General features: G+C 44.5%; 2 protein-coding genes across 2 annotated transcripts in view; one reads left to right on the top strand and one right to left on the bottom strand.

The window, feature by feature from the left end:
• The window catches only part of Sh3d19 (SH3 domain containing 19), a 147,782-nt gene that overhangs the window by 11,336 nt on the left and 119,494 nt on the right, over positions 1-16,952 (top strand).
• Positions 8,169-15,972, bottom strand: Prss48 (serine protease 48). The gene is given in 7 exon segments (XM_040752571.1): positions 8,169-8,326; positions 8,328-8,509; positions 11,253-11,419; positions 11,974-12,230; positions 14,115-14,277; positions 14,671-14,715; positions 15,766-15,972. Coding segments are annotated over 7 exon segments (927 nt in total). The 5' UTR covers positions 15,815-15,972; the 3' UTR covers positions 8,169-8,262.

Below are 16,952 nucleotides of genomic sequence, written 5' to 3'. Positions count from 1 at the left end.
TCAGGTACGGTGGTGATTCATGATGGTAAAACAGAGAGTGTGGCTGACCCTCTGGAGAGTGGGATGGAGGAGGACCTGCAGTGCTCTGCCTTATATTCCTGCACTGTTTGAGTCCCTCCCAGTGAGGGCTTATTATTTTTGAAATTTAAAGAAAGGAAAATAAATGTAAAACGCGAAGGGTGCGGATAGGTCGGTGGTCCAAGCTTAGCTGACAGGCCCTGGGTTTATCTTCAATACAGAGACAACAAAGGGAAACATGAGAAGCGATTGTCGGCTGCTTTCCTAAACCTGTAACTTTCTGATATTTTTAAAATGCTATTTTTCCCTGGGATGAGTTTCTGTAAAGATAATAGCAAGTGCTGTCCTGTTGATAAAAGAAATGATTGACAAACTGTCGCACAGATGATTGTAGAAGGGAGCATGTAACTGTGTTTCCACCGAAGCTCATTTTTCAGAATGCTGGCTCAATTTATCATTTGTTCATGAGTTTGGTCTTATGCTGTTTACTTGTTTTCACAAACGCTATAATCATTTGAAAAGCAAATCCTCATTTATAACCAAACTGTTGCCTGTTTAACATAATTTTTAAAAAACCAAGTATTCGATGCTTTATTTTTTATGTGTAACTTTGTCTTTTTCTTGCAACCCAACAGAACCTCTTCTGAGGGTTAGATTCAGGAGACACGTATCCTTTTGGTTTTTGAGACAGGGCGTCTCTGTGTAGTCCTGGCTGTCCTGGGACTTGCCTGGTAGATCCGTCTACCTCAACTTCCCCAGTGCTAGGATTAAAAGTGTGTGCCACCACCTGGCTGAGACATGCATTATAAATGCTGAGCCTCAGTGGGCATGGGGGAGCTTTAATCCCAGCACTCAAGAGGCAGAAAGAAGCAGGTGATCCCTGAGTTCAAGGCTAGCCTGGTCTACAGAGTGAGTTCCAGGACAGTCAGGACTACACAGAGATCCTTTCTCAAAAAGTAGAAACAAAACAAAACTATACTAAATTAAATGTGCAACCACCTACTGGCCAGCTGTCCTAGTTAGTCAGCATTAATTGTCAATCAATTGTGGCAAAGTCTAGAATCGTGGAGTGGGGGGTGTGGTAAAGAGTATCAGTTGAGTAATTGTCTGTATCTGGTTGATCTGTGGCCAAGTTGCTGAGGCATGCCTTGATTGCTTTAATTGATCTGGGAAGACCCACTCCTGTGGGTAGCGCCACTGTCAGTGAACTAGCCAAGAAGCTAGCCCCAGCCTTCCTCCATGGCTTCTGCTTCAAGCTTCTGCTTGAGTTCCTGCTATAACTTCCCTCAACGATGGACTGTGACCTGAAAGTGTAAACCAAATAAACCCCCACCCCCAAATGTTTTTGGTGGGTGTCTTATACAGTCACAGAAAGAAGAGAATTAAGGGGTAAGAGAGATGGCTCCGAAGTTAGGTGCAGCGACTGCTCTTCCAGGAGACCTGGGTTCAATTTCCAGCACCCATTTGGCAGTTAACAACATCTGTAACTCCAGTTGCAGGGGATCCAGCACCACCTTCTGGCCTCTGAAGTCACAGATACACATGGTGCACAGGTGTACATGCAGACAAAAATATCCATACACATTTTAAAAAAAGAAAAATAACCAAAGGAAGCAAATTAAAATATCAACTATGTGACCATGACTCTCTCTTCTCAGAATCTTCATTGACATATGAAAGAGTTGGACCTAGGCCACAAGCTTATGACTCTTATAAAGTTTTATTGGCACATAGTCACACACATTTATACATGTTATATATAATCTATGGCTATTTTGTCCTATATCTCCAGAGTAGTTACAGTAGAATCCATGTGACTGCAAGCTTGAAATACTTGCTGTCTTGCCCTTTGGAGGAAGTTTTCTAATTCTTGTTTATCAAGTTTCCTTTCAGGCTTAAAATTCTTGCTTCTGGATTTGGATATATAAGCCAATATCCCCACTGGCCCCTTCTTAGTAAATTATTTGAAAAATTCAGCGGGAAGAGGGGGAAACACAATAAGTTATACATTGTTTGGCAGCAACCTGAACCTGACATACTTTTTCACCAATGCTATGGTTAAAACTAGCTTTATATCTCACTGTTGTATTCAGTTGGAGACATACACACAGGTTCACCCTGTTGGTTCTGAGATCCTGGCTGAAGGAGCAACCCCTAGCTGGGTAAGAACAATGGACAGAAATCCACCTGCCAACATTCAAGCTCTTGCTTGGAAGTTGCAGGTGTCAGTTCTCACATTTCTTTGGCCAACCTTGCTTTAACAGCACTAGAGTTGCATTCTCCTGTCGGAGACCGGCAAGTCATGGGGCCCTGGAGGAACAGTGATGGTCGGAGGAGGTGACAACGCAAAAGTCTTCCTCACCTGCTTAAAGCTTTGCTAGTTGGAACCAACTGACACCGTTGGCAGAAGCTTGTTTTGGAATTCTTTGGACAATGCTTTTCATGAACTTCCTGCGTCTAAGAAATAACTAGAAACCGGCCCAGTGAGCTTTTGGAATATGCTAGTTTTTGTAATTTGCTTATTCAAAACTCAAAGTATGGAGTGTGCCTTTAGAAGTTGAAAGTGACGCTATGAAGGATTTAGAGCAGGTCCATTCAGAACTACTTGGATACTGGCTTAGGCCCTTCAAATGGATTAGCGTTGTTTTCCTTGGGTGGCACTGACTTGGAAGTCTCTGAAGCAAGAGTGCATTTATTTTTCTTGTTTGTGGTCTTTCATGTCGGCCCTCTCGTTCCAGATTAAAAATAGCTTCGCTGAACTCCTAGGGGGATAGGATACTTCTCCTAAAATCCGAATACTTGCCTTTGATGATATGCCACCGAGTTTTAGTTTCCTAAAGCCAAGTGTTCGGTATTATTCCACTCGCTGGTAGACAATACTGATGAAACTGCTGTCGCGTCTCTTTTCCTCCCTATTGATATGGGAGTTTTAATGACATCAATCAACTCTGAAGCCTGATGGCTTCAGCATCACAGATTTCTGTCGTAAGCTGGCCTTCAACAGCTTAGTTTTAACAGATGAGCACTGTTTGTTCCAACTTTTCAGAGGGAGTCATGGCACAACAGCCAGGTCCTCAAGCCAGCTCAGAGGGCGACGGCGAGGACGCTGTGGCGCGCAGAGGGTCTGAACCTTCCGTGTCTGTCACATCTGTTGTGTTTGATTTTCTTTCAGTAGCCAGAATTCAGGAAAATGACTCCTTTTTTAGAGTAAGTGTTCCTGGGCCTTCCCTCTCTTAGGGAGGTGGCGGTCATGACATTGGGGCAGGCTGTTTTGTCATCACTCACGGCTTTCTGTGCTTACGGGGTTCTTGAATATTTTGAAAATTATAAGACAAATATGTGAGTGTGCATTTTTCCCCCTTAGGTCTTACTGTGCTGGCAGCGTGGAGAAGGGAGTCCATAAACTCAAAGGCTCTTTCTTATTTCTCTGCCCCGTTCCTCCTCCTGAACTGTAGCATATCTGTTTGGATAATTAAAAGGTCCTTCAGCTTGCCCCTATCTGTATTAGTTTCCTGTTGCTTTTGTAACAATGTACAAATGGAAGGCTTAAGAACAACATGTAGTTAAGAGTGTATCGTTCTGGGGCCCAGAGCTGACCAGACATTGCCACCACCACCCAGCTCTATCTGTTCACTAATTTTCACGAAATACAGGGTTAATGTCTGAAGTATCCTGGACCCCAGGCTGGCTCCCTGCCCCTGCCTTCCACTCTTGGGTGTTCAGAGTTAATTACAGCCCGATACTGTGTGAAAGTGAAATCTTACGTCACAGAGGACACTGGAGAGAATCTTGCAAGGCAACTAGGATTTGCATGGAAGATTTCAGTCTCTTTTTGTTCATATGGATGAGTATTCCCTCTCGATTATTGGGAATAGAGAATGAAATTAAGCTCAGGTTATCTGAGCAACTCTTTCCCTCCCCTTCCTGAGCAAAGGAAAGGGTATGTTTTTCAAAGTTGCAGGTGGCTTCTCTTTCTATTATGTAAATAAAGCATGTCTTGTCAGATTTGACGGGGAGCTTGTGACATCGTCAATGAAACGGCATCGGGATGGGTGAAGTACCACCATTGAAACAGTAGCAACATGCAGGCTTCCAATCCTATTCTGAACTTTTTGTCTAATGTCCCCACATGTGGGAGGACAACTGTATGGCTTCATGAAATGGAGGGGAAACTAGGTCACGACTTGAAGCAGTCTACTTGCTACAAAGAAAAAGAATCTGGATATCACATGCACTCCCCATCCCCACCCCACTTTTAGGGAGGAAGAAAAATGTTGACTAAATTTTCGGCAATTTTTATTTATTAAGATCCTACCTTAATTAAAATTCCTCAAGACATCTGAAAATGAAAGGTAGCACATATGAAAATGAGATACTCCAAGAAGTAACATATTCTGCAAATTAAAATTGATTTTCGATCAGAAGTTCTGTGCTGAGCCCTCCCACAGCTGAGAATAAAGATGGCCTTGTTTATACCCTCCTTCACTCTGTCAGTGTGATGGCGCTGACTGCATTAGTTGCCTGTAACTGCTTGACATTTTAGTTTTGTGGATACAAATGTCTATTGATTCCCCCCCCTTCAGTAATGTATTAACAAGTTCCATACCCCACATTTTGGGTTATACTTTCCATTTTGTGTTTTAGCAACTGAAACAGAAAATGTATATAATTACTTTGAGTCTTGTTTTGAAATGCAAATCACAAGTATTGTTCAGCTCTTCAGAGAGCCCCAGATATATCACAGACAAGTCGATATTTAAGTTAAGCAGGAGATAAACTTCCCTATTCGGTTCTAGAAAGTGGCATTAATGAGATATAACTCACATGCCATGCAATTCACCCATTGCCTGTTCATTTTTCTCTGCTGGTCCTGGGGATGGGATCCAAGGCTTTGCTTACCACAGCAAGCATTCTACAGCTGAGCCACACCCCAAGCCCTAATTTAGAAAACCATTCCCTATGGTGCTTTTAATGTATTTTGTCGGTATTCTCCCTTTTCCAAGCGGTAGACAGAAATGAGTGCGTTGAGATGTACAGAGAAGGGTATTTTAGGTATGGAGGGCAGATACAATGAAGCCACCAGGTGGAAATGGGCCGAAGGAACGAGAACCTGGGTGTCTCAATGCTGGGTTTTAATTCGGCGTAAGAAGCAAGCTGTGGCTTTCTCAGATCACCGAGGTAAACGGGCTCCAAGGACAGTGCAGGAAGAAGCAGGGGAGGAAGAAAACCAAGACGTGTCAGGTGGAATCCCGCTACTCCTCCCTGACTGTTTGGTCTCATTTCTCTCCATCAGACTTCCCTGTGCATGCTTTAGTTTGTTTCTTTTGCATTCGGGGTTGTCACTGCCTCAGCAGGCTGTGAACTCCTGCAGGGCCTGCTGTTTATCTGGTGCCCGATGCATGGTGGCCACTTGACACTGTTAAATGCACAGATGCACACACTGACTTAGTTCAGACTTCGCCAGGGGAGGAATCTGCTATGTTGTCCAGGACCAAGTGTATCTCTTAGGTAAGACACCTGGCTCCTGTGCAGTCGGGTTCCTGTTCCTGCTCCATCCCGCCAAGTGACGCGGTCCTTTTGATAGCCTTCTTTCCCTGCACCCACTAAAGGCTGGTTCATGAGATCCTATGCGGGGGTGGGGGAGGAGTCAGTTGCTTCCCATTTTGACAAAGCACTATTTTGGTCGTCTTGACCTATGTCCATTTTTCCTTGTGACTCTGGCTGACACCTGCCTTTCCATTCTGCCCTGGTCCTCGGTGGTAGTCTGTCTTTCCTGTTTCCTTCCTTTCGCTCAGCTGTGTCATCCAGAATTGCTTTAGCTTCTGTTCATGTGTCTGATAAGCACTTAGCTCCCCCGCTTTTAGTAATCTTTCTTCTCTGTTATGGCAGGAGGAGCATCATCCCCTCCTCATCTTTTTGTTTAATTAGTATCTGGAAACCCAAGGGTAAGAATTAGACCAGATTCTGGCTTGTCTCCATTCTCACAGTCTGTCTGGGGATGACAAAAATTAGCTGGGTGCTTTTCATTCATTCAGATAGCTTGACTGGGATACAGTTGCAGATGAAAACAAGAATTCTTACCCTTATAGACTTTCCATTTTGATAAGACAGATACAATAAACAAACGTTAGGTAAATGCTATGTTGAGTTCTGTGGAGGGGGGTTCCATCATGCTGTGCAAATGTTTATTAAAAGGATTTGCTCTGGCCAGGAGAGCCAACACAGCTTCTTTCAGAAAGTGAAGGGTAGCTTGAGGTTGGAAATCATGGTAAGAAATAAGCAAGCAAGGGCAGCGGGGAGGAAGGATAGAAGATGCAGAAGTCTGTGCTGAGTGGGGTGCGGGACCGCTGAAGAAGGCTGGGCACAGAGAGTGACAGGTAGAGTGATTTCATGGGAGGCTGAAGAGGTGAGCTCTGTGGGCCGCGTGAAGGATTCCTCTCCTTGCCTCGTGAAGGGCTTTTCTCCTTAGATGCCTTGAAGTGCTGTGAGCAGGAGAAATAGGGAGGCAGGTATTAAAAGTGTTTCTCATTTTAAAAGCCTGGATGTGAATGTGCTGAAGTCAAGGAGGTTGGGTAGAAAGCTTAGCATAAGAGAGGACACAGAAACACCAGTTAGGATGCTGTCGTGGCAGGTGCAAAAGACGTCAGTCACAAATGAAGCTGTTGGCTAGCTCTCACTTAATTATTAACCCATAATTACTAATATATATTTTCATAAGGCCTTATCTTACCGAGGATGCCAGGGTCATGTGTCCTCCCCTCCTGGGATCACATGGTGACTCCCTCTCTTGACTACATTTCCCAGAATCCTCCTTGACTCCTAGTCCCACCTATCTTGCTTCCCTATTGGCTAACCATGCTTTATCAACCAATAAGACAAACATATACACAGAAGGACTTCCCCCATCAATTTGGTATATGGGAGCTGCGTACATGTGCCATGTTTATATGGGCAGATCAGAGGATAGCTCCTGGAAGTTGGTTCTTGCCTTCTACCTGTGGGCCCCAAGGGTTGAACTCAGGTCTTCAGGCCTGCTGGCTTAGCGCTTAAGTTTCCAAGTCCACCTCACTGTCCTGCTTGCTCTTTTTCTCATTTTAGACATTGTCTCTGTAGCTGACACAAGCCTTGAACTCCTGCCTTAGCCTCCTAAGAGCTGGGACTGCAAGCATGTGCCATGCCTGGCTTTTACACTCACTTCCTATTTAATGTATTTATTTATCAAAAAATTACTTTTGAAAGTTGATTTACCACAAAAGGCACAAATACAATAAATAAGCCAAATGAGAAATAAAGGATGGCTTAAAGGTGTATAAATAAAATTATACCAGAAAATAAAGGAGAAAGATAATGACTATGGTCTCTGCAGAACTAAGCTCTGAATTTCTGCAGTCTGAACACAGAAACTCTTTCCTTGGTCTGAGCATTTAAAGTCCTTTATCATAAAACAATATTCTGGAAACTTGGTAGTTTAAAATTGTTTACCTAAAACTTCAGGGCTTGGGCTCATAGCATTAATCTACTTAGTTGATTGATCTATGTTTTTAGACAGGGTCTCTTGCTTTAGACAGGGTCTTTTAGACAGGTTTGCCTCAAACTCATTATGTAGCACAGGCTGGCCCCAGACTTACTGTCCTCTGATTTCCAGGTGCTGTGATTAGAGACCGTGCCGCCAAACCTAACAGTATTTTTAATAGTAGACCACACAGGAATTTGAAAAGAGTGAAGCTGCTTATATGCACTCCTTGTTACAGACTAAGAGATAGAAAAAGATTAGCAGGGAAACAAAGGCTAATAGAGGAGGCAAAAAAAAAAATACAGAGTAGGTAATGCAGTTGTGATGCAGCTAACGTTCAAAATAGACCTTTATAGACCTCCTTGAAGACCCTCCCTTACACCATTTTAATTTTTTTCTTTTTTTCTTTTAATTTTTTTAGCTTGCTTTTCTAGTAGCTATTTAACTCACATTCACAAACATCTATTCATAGAAAGCATCCTTCCTCCCTCATAAGATACATTATTCTGGGATAAAAATAAAAAATACCGTGCACAGAAGTGGTAGCCTTATTTATTAGCTGTTTGCATTCTAACCACTAGAACATGAGAAAATAAAGAACCTTTAAAACAAAATCATGAGGGAATCTCAGTGACTCTCTTAGGAGTTCTCTGCCCAAGGCTTTATTCTCCACACATTCCATCCCATTAGTTCCCCAGCAGCAGCATCTCTATGTTTATCTTGGTATCACGTTAGGACCACAGCTCAGGAGGGTCCCAGGAGAGCCAGAAAAAGAAGTACAGTAAGGAACAAGTCATAAGTACAGTCACCACCCAAGCCCTGGGCTTTTGAGATAATGGCGCTGATCCATTTTTGGTAGTAGGTCACGTTGACGTAGACTCCAGGAGGAATTTTGCCACATTCCAAACCCCAGCTTACGACACCCATCTGGATCCAGACACCATCAATGTGACATGACAGAGGCCCTCCAGAGTCACCCTAAGGGAGACAGAAAGGCCAGAGCTCAGCAGTGAGAAGACCTGAGGGGTGGGGGGAGTGTTATCCGTCAGGAGGGATGAACAGGACGGACTTGGTCCCTGAGCTGTGCAACTGCAAGGGAGCTGGACTTCCCACCGCTTCAGGGAGCCCTCGTTCTAGAATCAATAAAATTTGAAGTTGGCAGGGACCTTAGAAAAAATAGATGAGTGCAAAGCACTGCCCTTGTTTTTCCCCATAGGTTCTTACTGTGTTTTTAATGTGGTGTTCATTTCTTCTGCGGGATGATGACAGCCATTAGTAATTTGCCTCCTGTCTTGTTTCTTTGTTTTGTAACAGTTTTAAGATTTAATGCTGATCTCAGCTGACTTTGTGTGTCTGGTCTGATGCTTGCCCACACTGTTTTGATTACTGTTGCTTTATAGAAAGCTTTGGAATCAGAAGGTTTCAGTCTTCCAACTCTATTTTTCTTCTTCAAGACTGGTTATGGCCATTTGAATTTCCATATGGGTTTTAGTATCAGCTTATTAATTTCTCAGTCTAGCTATTTTTTCCCAATTTTATTTTAAAATAAACTTTAGCTTTTTTTTTCTTTTTATTGTCTTTCTGTTCTCTCCTTCAGTAAATAAAGTCCTTATTTCTTTGTTCTTTGTGCTCCCCAACCCCCAGAACTGTGCCCTCTTTCCCCTCCCCCTCTCTCCCTCCTCTTTTCTCCCTCTCTTTCCCTCTCTCCCTCTCCCCCCTCTCTCTTTCCCTCTCTCCATCTCTCAACTCTCTCCACCCCTCACCCCCTCTTTTTGGTGGCTGTCTTTCTCCTTGTGCCCTTCCTTACCCCTTTCCTCTTCAGTGTTCAGAGTGAAACCATGGCATTGCAGACTGGGAGGGTTAGGGTTAGGGTTAGGGTTAGGGTTAGGACTGCACAGACTGGGAGGTCTCTGCCACTACAATATGTCCTGCCTCCTTTCCCAGTGTCTTAATATAGAGATTGTGCACTTGAGATATTCTTGTTTATACAACTGACGTTTACAACTATGAGTTTCTCTAACCACTGCTTAAGCTCCACCCATAAGATGTGTCTTTACTTCATTTCTATCAAACTATTTCCCAATTTATGTAATGATTTCTTTTTTTGTTTCTTTTTTTGTTTTTTGTTTTTTTGCTCTCACTGGTTATTTGGGGATATGTTAACTACCACACATCTGAATTGTCCATATTTTTCTGTTACTTATTTCTAACCTTACTCTGTTATTAGAGACCCTCCTTCTTTTAAATTTCAATCCCCTTAACTGTATTAAGGCTCAGCTTACAGCCTTGGATAAATCGGTTTTGGAGAATGTTCTGTGTGCACTTAAAGGGTGTTCTGTTCTTTGCTGCTTATCCCAGAGCAACTCTGCTGCACATGAAATAGAAAAGCCAACTCTATGAAGGCAATGGAGAGAGGCCAAAAGCAGACAGAAATTGGGGTTAGTCCTCAGAAGAAAAAGAATAACTTTGTTTTTAAGTGGTTTTCTCTTAAACAAGCCCATCCTTGGCTTATCTGATAGCTAGAACGTAAAGAGAAACCCACAGTCTTGCTGGCTTGAGATCAGGGGACAGAGCTCAGAGCTACCACAGCCAGTTAGGAAGTGAAGGGTGAAATGCTAGAAAGGAGAGAGCAAAGGAGGAAGAGAGGGAGAGAGAGAGCCAGCCAGCAGCCTAGATTCAGCCAGAGCAATGCAGCATATACTTGCATGAAATGGAGGTCCAAGCAGCGGCTGGGTTGCTTGGTTGTTTTTATGGTTCTAGGAATCAAAGCCAAGGCTTCACAGATGCTAGGCAAGTCTCTACCATTGAATAATGCTCATAAACCTTGATAACTGACAGTTGATCAGGAGAATGACATTTGAAAAGTATATGATGAAATATTATTAAGAAAATTTAAGGCCGGGTGTTGGTGGCGCACGCCTTTAATCCCATCACTGAGGAGGCAGAGGTAGGCGGATCTCTGTGAATTCAAGGCCATCCTGGTCTACAAAGCAAGTTGCAGGACAGCCAAGACCATTTCACAGAGAAATTTGTCTCAAACACCCCCAAGAAAGAAAGAAAGAAAGAAAGAAAGAAAGAAAGAAAGAAAGAAAGAAAGAAAGAAAGATTCGGGGAGTTTGCTATATCCATGTCTCCTAGTAATGTCAGCAGCTACAGAGGCTCTCACCAACATGACTGCCCAAATCTGAGCTGAACAGAGACAGCAACAGACATGCCAGAGTAGACAGTGAAAAGCCCATGCATCCTCAACCCCACACAAAGAGCTGTAGGCAACTGAGGAATGCTGAGTCAGAGAGATGGTCTTGGTTATCTAATACCAAATGGTCAGCCCTAAAAACATACACATAAGCAACATTATATAGACTGAGCAGGTTATATTTATGTGTAGAGACATATATGTATGTGTGTATATGCATGTAACAAAAATGAAATAAAAATGGAGGCTGTGAATTTGAAAGGTATCACGGAGGGGCGTATTGGAGGGTTTTGAGGGAGGAAGTGAAAGGGGGAAATAATGTGATTATAATCTCAAAAATAAAATAAGTACATTTGAATATTGATGTAGGTCAGTTGATTTGTCCCGCATAACTGAAGCATTACTGTCAGAACCATCATTCGCTTCTTGGGTGGCAATTTATTGTTAATTACAGCTAAAACAACTCAGATACGACCTCCTGGCAGGGGAGAAGGTACCCGGAGTGCCTCAAGGGCTGGCACTAACCTTGCAGCTGTCCTTCTTCATCCGAATGTCGCTAGCACAGAACTCGTCCTTCTTGACGACCCGCTCCAGTTCTGGGAGGAAGAAGCCGATGGGGTTGTGTAGTTGCTCACACTGCCTGTTGCTGATGATGGGTACTTCAGCTTCTTGGAGGGTAGAGGGGTACTGATCTGCAGGGGGAGGCAGGAATGAAAGAGTGTGAACCCTGGAAGGTAACAGGGTGCCGGTCAGGGCCAGCCCCCTTCCAGCCACACTTGCTATGGGAAAATCCGAGGTGGTTCAGTCCAAACAGGTGAGTTTGAATTGCTTCAGTGTGTGCCAGAATTCTAATAAAGAATATTCGGACAAATTCTGATTAAGTCAAAATGTAGGTAATGTAAATGATTGTAAAATTGTTCTCCTCCTCATTTTTCTGCTTCCAGATCAATTTCTGTCATATCTCTACTTCATTCTGGAAAAGTATTGACATGCATTTTATAAACAAATTAACATATACAACCCCCCCAAAAAACTAGACTCTCCAAACATTAAACTATGTTTAATAGTCTCTGAAGGAGAGGTAATTATGTGTTTAAATTGTTAATATTTGCTCTCTCAGTTATAACCAGACTCTAGGCATGATATAGAAGTAAATAAACAGGTAAATGCCAAAAGGATATTTTATTTGAAAACTTGTAGATTGGTTTGATTAATTAATTCCTCTCTCCGCCCATCTCTCCTGTACCTTTCGTGGTTTGTCCCCATCCAGTCACCCAGCAAGAAGCTGGGAGCGTATGCTGCTTTGAGACATTGGGCAAGCAAATGGGCAGAATGACAGAGGTGAAGGTGACTGGGGAAGACAGTTTCAGCAGGGCAATGTCTCCGCTTATATCACTGCGTTTGGGATGGATGACGATTCTGGACACATAGTATTCCTCGCCTTCGCTTGAGTGCTTTACATCAATGGATCCAAGCCACACACTGTATGAAAAATACCATCTCCTAAGAGGAAAAGATAGGAGAGTATAAGAGTGGTGTATTGGCTTGCAGCACATCAGACAAGCTGCCTATCTGTAGCCCAAAGTCTCGGAACAAGAAAAGATGATACCGCCAGAGCTCAGTTCATCTTGAGCTAAGACTGGTTTGTGCCTTTTTCTTATACCCTGTGCCCTGTCCTGGCTTCTCTTCCTGGGGTCTCCACTTATATGCTGGTGGCCATAATTTCCATTACATACTCTCCCTGCTTCCCACTTAATCTCTTCCATTCTCCGTGTGTGTGTGTGTGTGTGTGTGTGTGTGTGTGTGTGTGTGTGTGTGTGTGTCAAATAGTCTCATAAGATGTACAAAATAAATAACCTAGTTCTTGGTTCTTTTTTGACTCCCCCTCACCCACACATCCACACACAACGTTTTGGCTCTTGAGTTCCGAATACAGAAGGTAAGGTCTGGGCTTTCTTATACATCTCACTGCCCAGCCTTGTCCTAGTTCGTTTTTTTTTTTTTTTGTTTTTTTTTGTCACAGCTGAAGTTGTCTGCGAAGAGGATCCTCAGCTGAGAAAATGCCTCCACCAGATAGGTTGTTAGGTGAGTCTGTGGGGCATTTTCTCAATTGGTGATTGATGTGGGAGGGACTGCCCCAGGGCAGGTCTTGGGCAGGCTGAGCAAGCTATGGGGACAAGCCGGTGAGCGTGGTTCCTCCTGGGGGTCTGCTTTAGTGTCTGTTTCATGATGGACAGCAACTGTAAGCTGACATAAGTCCTTTTCCTACTGGGTTGATTTGGTCATGGTCCTTATTAGAGCAAGAGAAAACAATGAAGACAAGCCTCTATCCTTACTTAGTTGTCCTCTTCTCCCTAACCCATAAGGCGGTAACTTTCTGTTGTGATCAGTGTTTTCTTGTCATTGCAGGTTAGGTTGGATCTTGGGATTGCATTTCTCATAAAACCCTTTGCTTTACCTGAAGTTCATCATGTAGTCTTGTTTTGCTTTCTTATGCCCATCACATGCCCATCACAGATCCATCACTTTGTCCCCCATCTCTCTGCTAGAAAGACAGATCCCTCAGTACATGCAGGCAGTCCTGTCTGGTGGTCCATCACCACCACCAACCCTCTTCCTTGGCCCTGTGCCTTCTTGTCCCTCCTGCCCATTTGCATGAGTGGTAAAGTTGTTTTGTGACTTGGAGTAAATGTCTGTGTTTATCCGCTATCCATTCAGAGTTTGTATATGGGAAGGCCTTACAATTCTGAGCTGGGAAGAAACTCTCCCTCAGCACTTTGACGTCACTATACCATTTTTCTGAGTTTTCATGGTTGCTAATGATAAAGCCTGCTATTTTGACTTGTCTGCCTATCAGTTACCTGTTGCTGCACAGTTAGTTGCTACAATGTTTTGTGGTGTAAATGAAAACATATTTGTGTCTGGGATTCTTTGAGTCGGGGATCAGCTGTGGTCTATCTAGTGCTCCCATCGCAGGATCTCTAAGGCCATTCCAGTCAGGGTGGGCTGCAGTCATCTCTGGGCTTGATGGGGGAGGGTCTGCCCCAGCTCACCTACATTGAGTTGGAGTCTTCGTGAGGAACCAGTTTCATATGGTGCTCGCCACGTGGCTACTGTATGCTTTCACACAATGGCTCTGAAAGCTCAGACTGTGCCCGTGAGACCCAAAGGCTCGAGACAAACCCCTGATGGTAGTTCAGAAGTGAGATAGTACAATGAAAGGGACCTGTCTACACCCTGTCCCCTGGTTGTGTTCACTCCAGGATGATGTAGTGTTCCCTTCTGCCCCGCTGATCTTAACACTTGTGCTAGCCTGTTGGTTCCCATGGTGCCATGCAAACATTCCCGGAGAAGCTGTCTGGGGGTCAGCTCCCGGCTACAACTTACTCTTTTATGCAGTGTGCTGCTGTCAGTACCCAATACTTGCTGATGAGGGAACCTCCACAAATGTGGGTCTGGTCAAACTGCAGGCTGACCTGCCAAGGCCAGCGCCCCAAAGCAGCAGCTTGGCCCCCTACGATTCGCCCAGAGTATACAGGTCGTCCACACACTAGACGAAGGAGAGAAGGAACTGTGCAGGCTGGGAGCTCAACCTCTGGTCTCCATTTCACCCTTGACCCCAAACGCCTACCTCATCCTTTTCTAGGGTTTAAGCCCTCCCTAAGACAATTTAACCCCTCCCTAAGACAACTTACACTTCCCAATTGCCCCCCTTTTTTTTTCAAAGAGTGTGCTTTAAGTATATGGGTGTTTTTATCTGCACATCAGAAGAAGGCATTACAGACGACTGTGAGCCACCATATGGGTTCTGGGAATTGAACTCGGAACCTCTGGGAGAGCAGCCAGTGTTCTTAACTGCTGAGCCATCTCTCTAGCACCCCACCCCCACCCCAAATTCCAGTTTCAAACTCAGCAGTCCTAAGCCAGGGTGGAGACTACTCACCTGATTGCAAAGTTTTATTTCTGGCAAAAGGGCATCGGCAAGACCCTGCAGAAAACACACCATGTCATTAATGCATAGTAACACATCTATGTTTAAACTCACAGAACAGAATGCTCTCCAGATTGGTGGTAAGGCTAAAATTTACAAATAACTACCAGTCACCTGGGGCTCTTGATAATTATATACCTCCCTGCCTGTAGCAACCGAAGTTTACCTTGCTTGATAATTCAGGGTCATTATCAGGAACATCAAGTGTGTTCACTTGTAATACATTGATGCCTTGGGTTGTTTATGAGATTTATAGACTTTATTTTTATGTCATTTTCTTTAGCTGAATTGTCACTTTCAGTATTTATGAATCTTTTTTTGCTACCTCTTACCTCTTTGCTACCGACAGCATGGCCTTCTTTTCATCAATTGTAGGCCAGAGAAATAGCAAGTTATGTATTATACCAGAAGTACCTCCAGTTTCTTCTGCCTGAAATGCAGTTTTCCAGGATCTAACCTCCTCGCTATAGGGAGGAAGCCTTGAGCGAATGAGTGAATGTATACTGTTGACCTGGCCATGGTCATGCCAGGGACCCTCAGACCTGTGGGAAAATGGCAAAGCCCCCTCACCCTAGGCGTGCGGCATGGAGGGAAGGGATAGCTTTGGCTCATGTGTGGATGGCGATAGTGCGATAGTGTGGGCAGAATATATCCCGGTCTCTTTCCAGGATCTGCTCAAATCACTCTGTTTTTAGAGAGGCCATTTTAGGCTAACCTGTTAAATTGCAGCACACCTCTTTGTGTTGTTGTTGTTTTATGTAGGCTAGGTTGGCCTAGCCCTCCTGAATGCAGCACAGTCTGGCCTCAGTCCTCCTGACTTGCCCCTGAACTTTAGCTGCCTCTTGCCTTTCATAATTTTCCACCCATCTTACTGCTTTATCTGACTGACCACGGACATTAATTAAAACAGTGGCGTATATGCAATAATCTCTCAAGAGTTTCTTAGGTGATGCCGCTCACAGTAGCATCCATACGATATCATTTAACGTCTTCTTGAGTCAAGTGGCTTCCGCTTTTCGCCCCTCTTGGCCCTGCCCTGGGGCTCACCTAACATAAGCAGCAGCAGGACCACGGAGACAGAGAAAGCGGGGCCCATGCCTCTGCCATCGGTGCAACACTTCCTCCTTCCCGGCTCAGGGCTCAAGCCGAGGAGTAAGTTCCCTGGGAAGGGGCTGGACCGGCTCCTGCTGTAGATGGAGCTCTCGGCTTCTTCCCCTTTGCCTCAGCCAGACTGCAAGGGATCAGATTTAACACTGTGGGACCGTGCAGCGCGCACCCTACTGTGACGAGGGAGCCCACTGTGTGGCGTTTTCACGTGAGTGGTGTAGTGTAGCACGCTAAGGGAGCTGGGAAGGAGCGAGAAGTGAAGGGGGACAGGATTCGAGGATTAGCCAAAAACAAGAAATGGGAGCCTGGTGTGGTGGTGCATGCCACCCAGCACGTGGGAGGCAGAGGCAGGGGGAATCTCTGTAAATTCGGGGACAGCCTGGTCTACAGAGCGAGTTCCGGGACAGCCAGGACTACACCCTGCCACCACTGCGCAAAAGAGACAGAGACAGAGACAGAGAGACGGAGACAGAGACACAGAGAGAGAGAGACACAGAGAAGAGAGAGAGAGAGAGAGAGAGAGAGAGAGAGAGAGAGAGAGAGAGAGAGAGAGAGAGAGAGAGAGAGAGAGAGGAAGAAATGGGGAAAGAGGAAACTAACCCAGTATCTGAATTAAATCCATTTTCCTTTTCAAATCAGGTTTACAAATAAACTCTAGTAAGACAATGATCTGTGTATAGGACTTTTGTCACAGACTCAGTGTTAATACCTGGGGTGTTCGTGGAAAAAGCCAGGAGCAGAGTGCTACAAGGACACCTGGAGCAAACCGAGGGCAGACCTGAAGGCCAGTGCTAGGAGGGCTTGGATGACGTCAGCTTCACAGCTGGTAGCAGGATTGTTCAGCGCCTCTGTCAGATTCCTGGCCGTCCATACACTAAAATAGCTCAACTGCACTCCATGCCACCTGCCTTGTAGCCAATTTGGAATTCCTAAGAGGCTTCATTTGATGCCGATAATCTGTTCTCACCAGGACATGGGTTCTCATGGCTATGGATGAATTAGTTTTGAGGTAGTTCTCCTTATATAAAAAGAGGAGGGGTAGGGGACACAGAAATGTCAGAGCAGGCCAGCTGTTTTCTAGAGAGGTTGCCCTCAGCCTGACTCCGCCTATTGTCATGAAGATGATT

This window comes from Mesocricetus auratus, unplaced genomic scaffold, assembly GCF_017639785.1.
Source record: "Mesocricetus auratus isolate SY011 unplaced genomic scaffold, BCM_Maur_2.0 Super-Scaffold_100009, whole genome shotgun sequence".
Lineage (NCBI taxonomy): Eukaryota > Metazoa > Chordata > Mammalia > Rodentia > Cricetidae > Mesocricetus > Mesocricetus auratus.
Note: the sequence above shows the minus strand (reverse complement) of the source record. Positions and strands in the feature narration are given on the sequence as shown.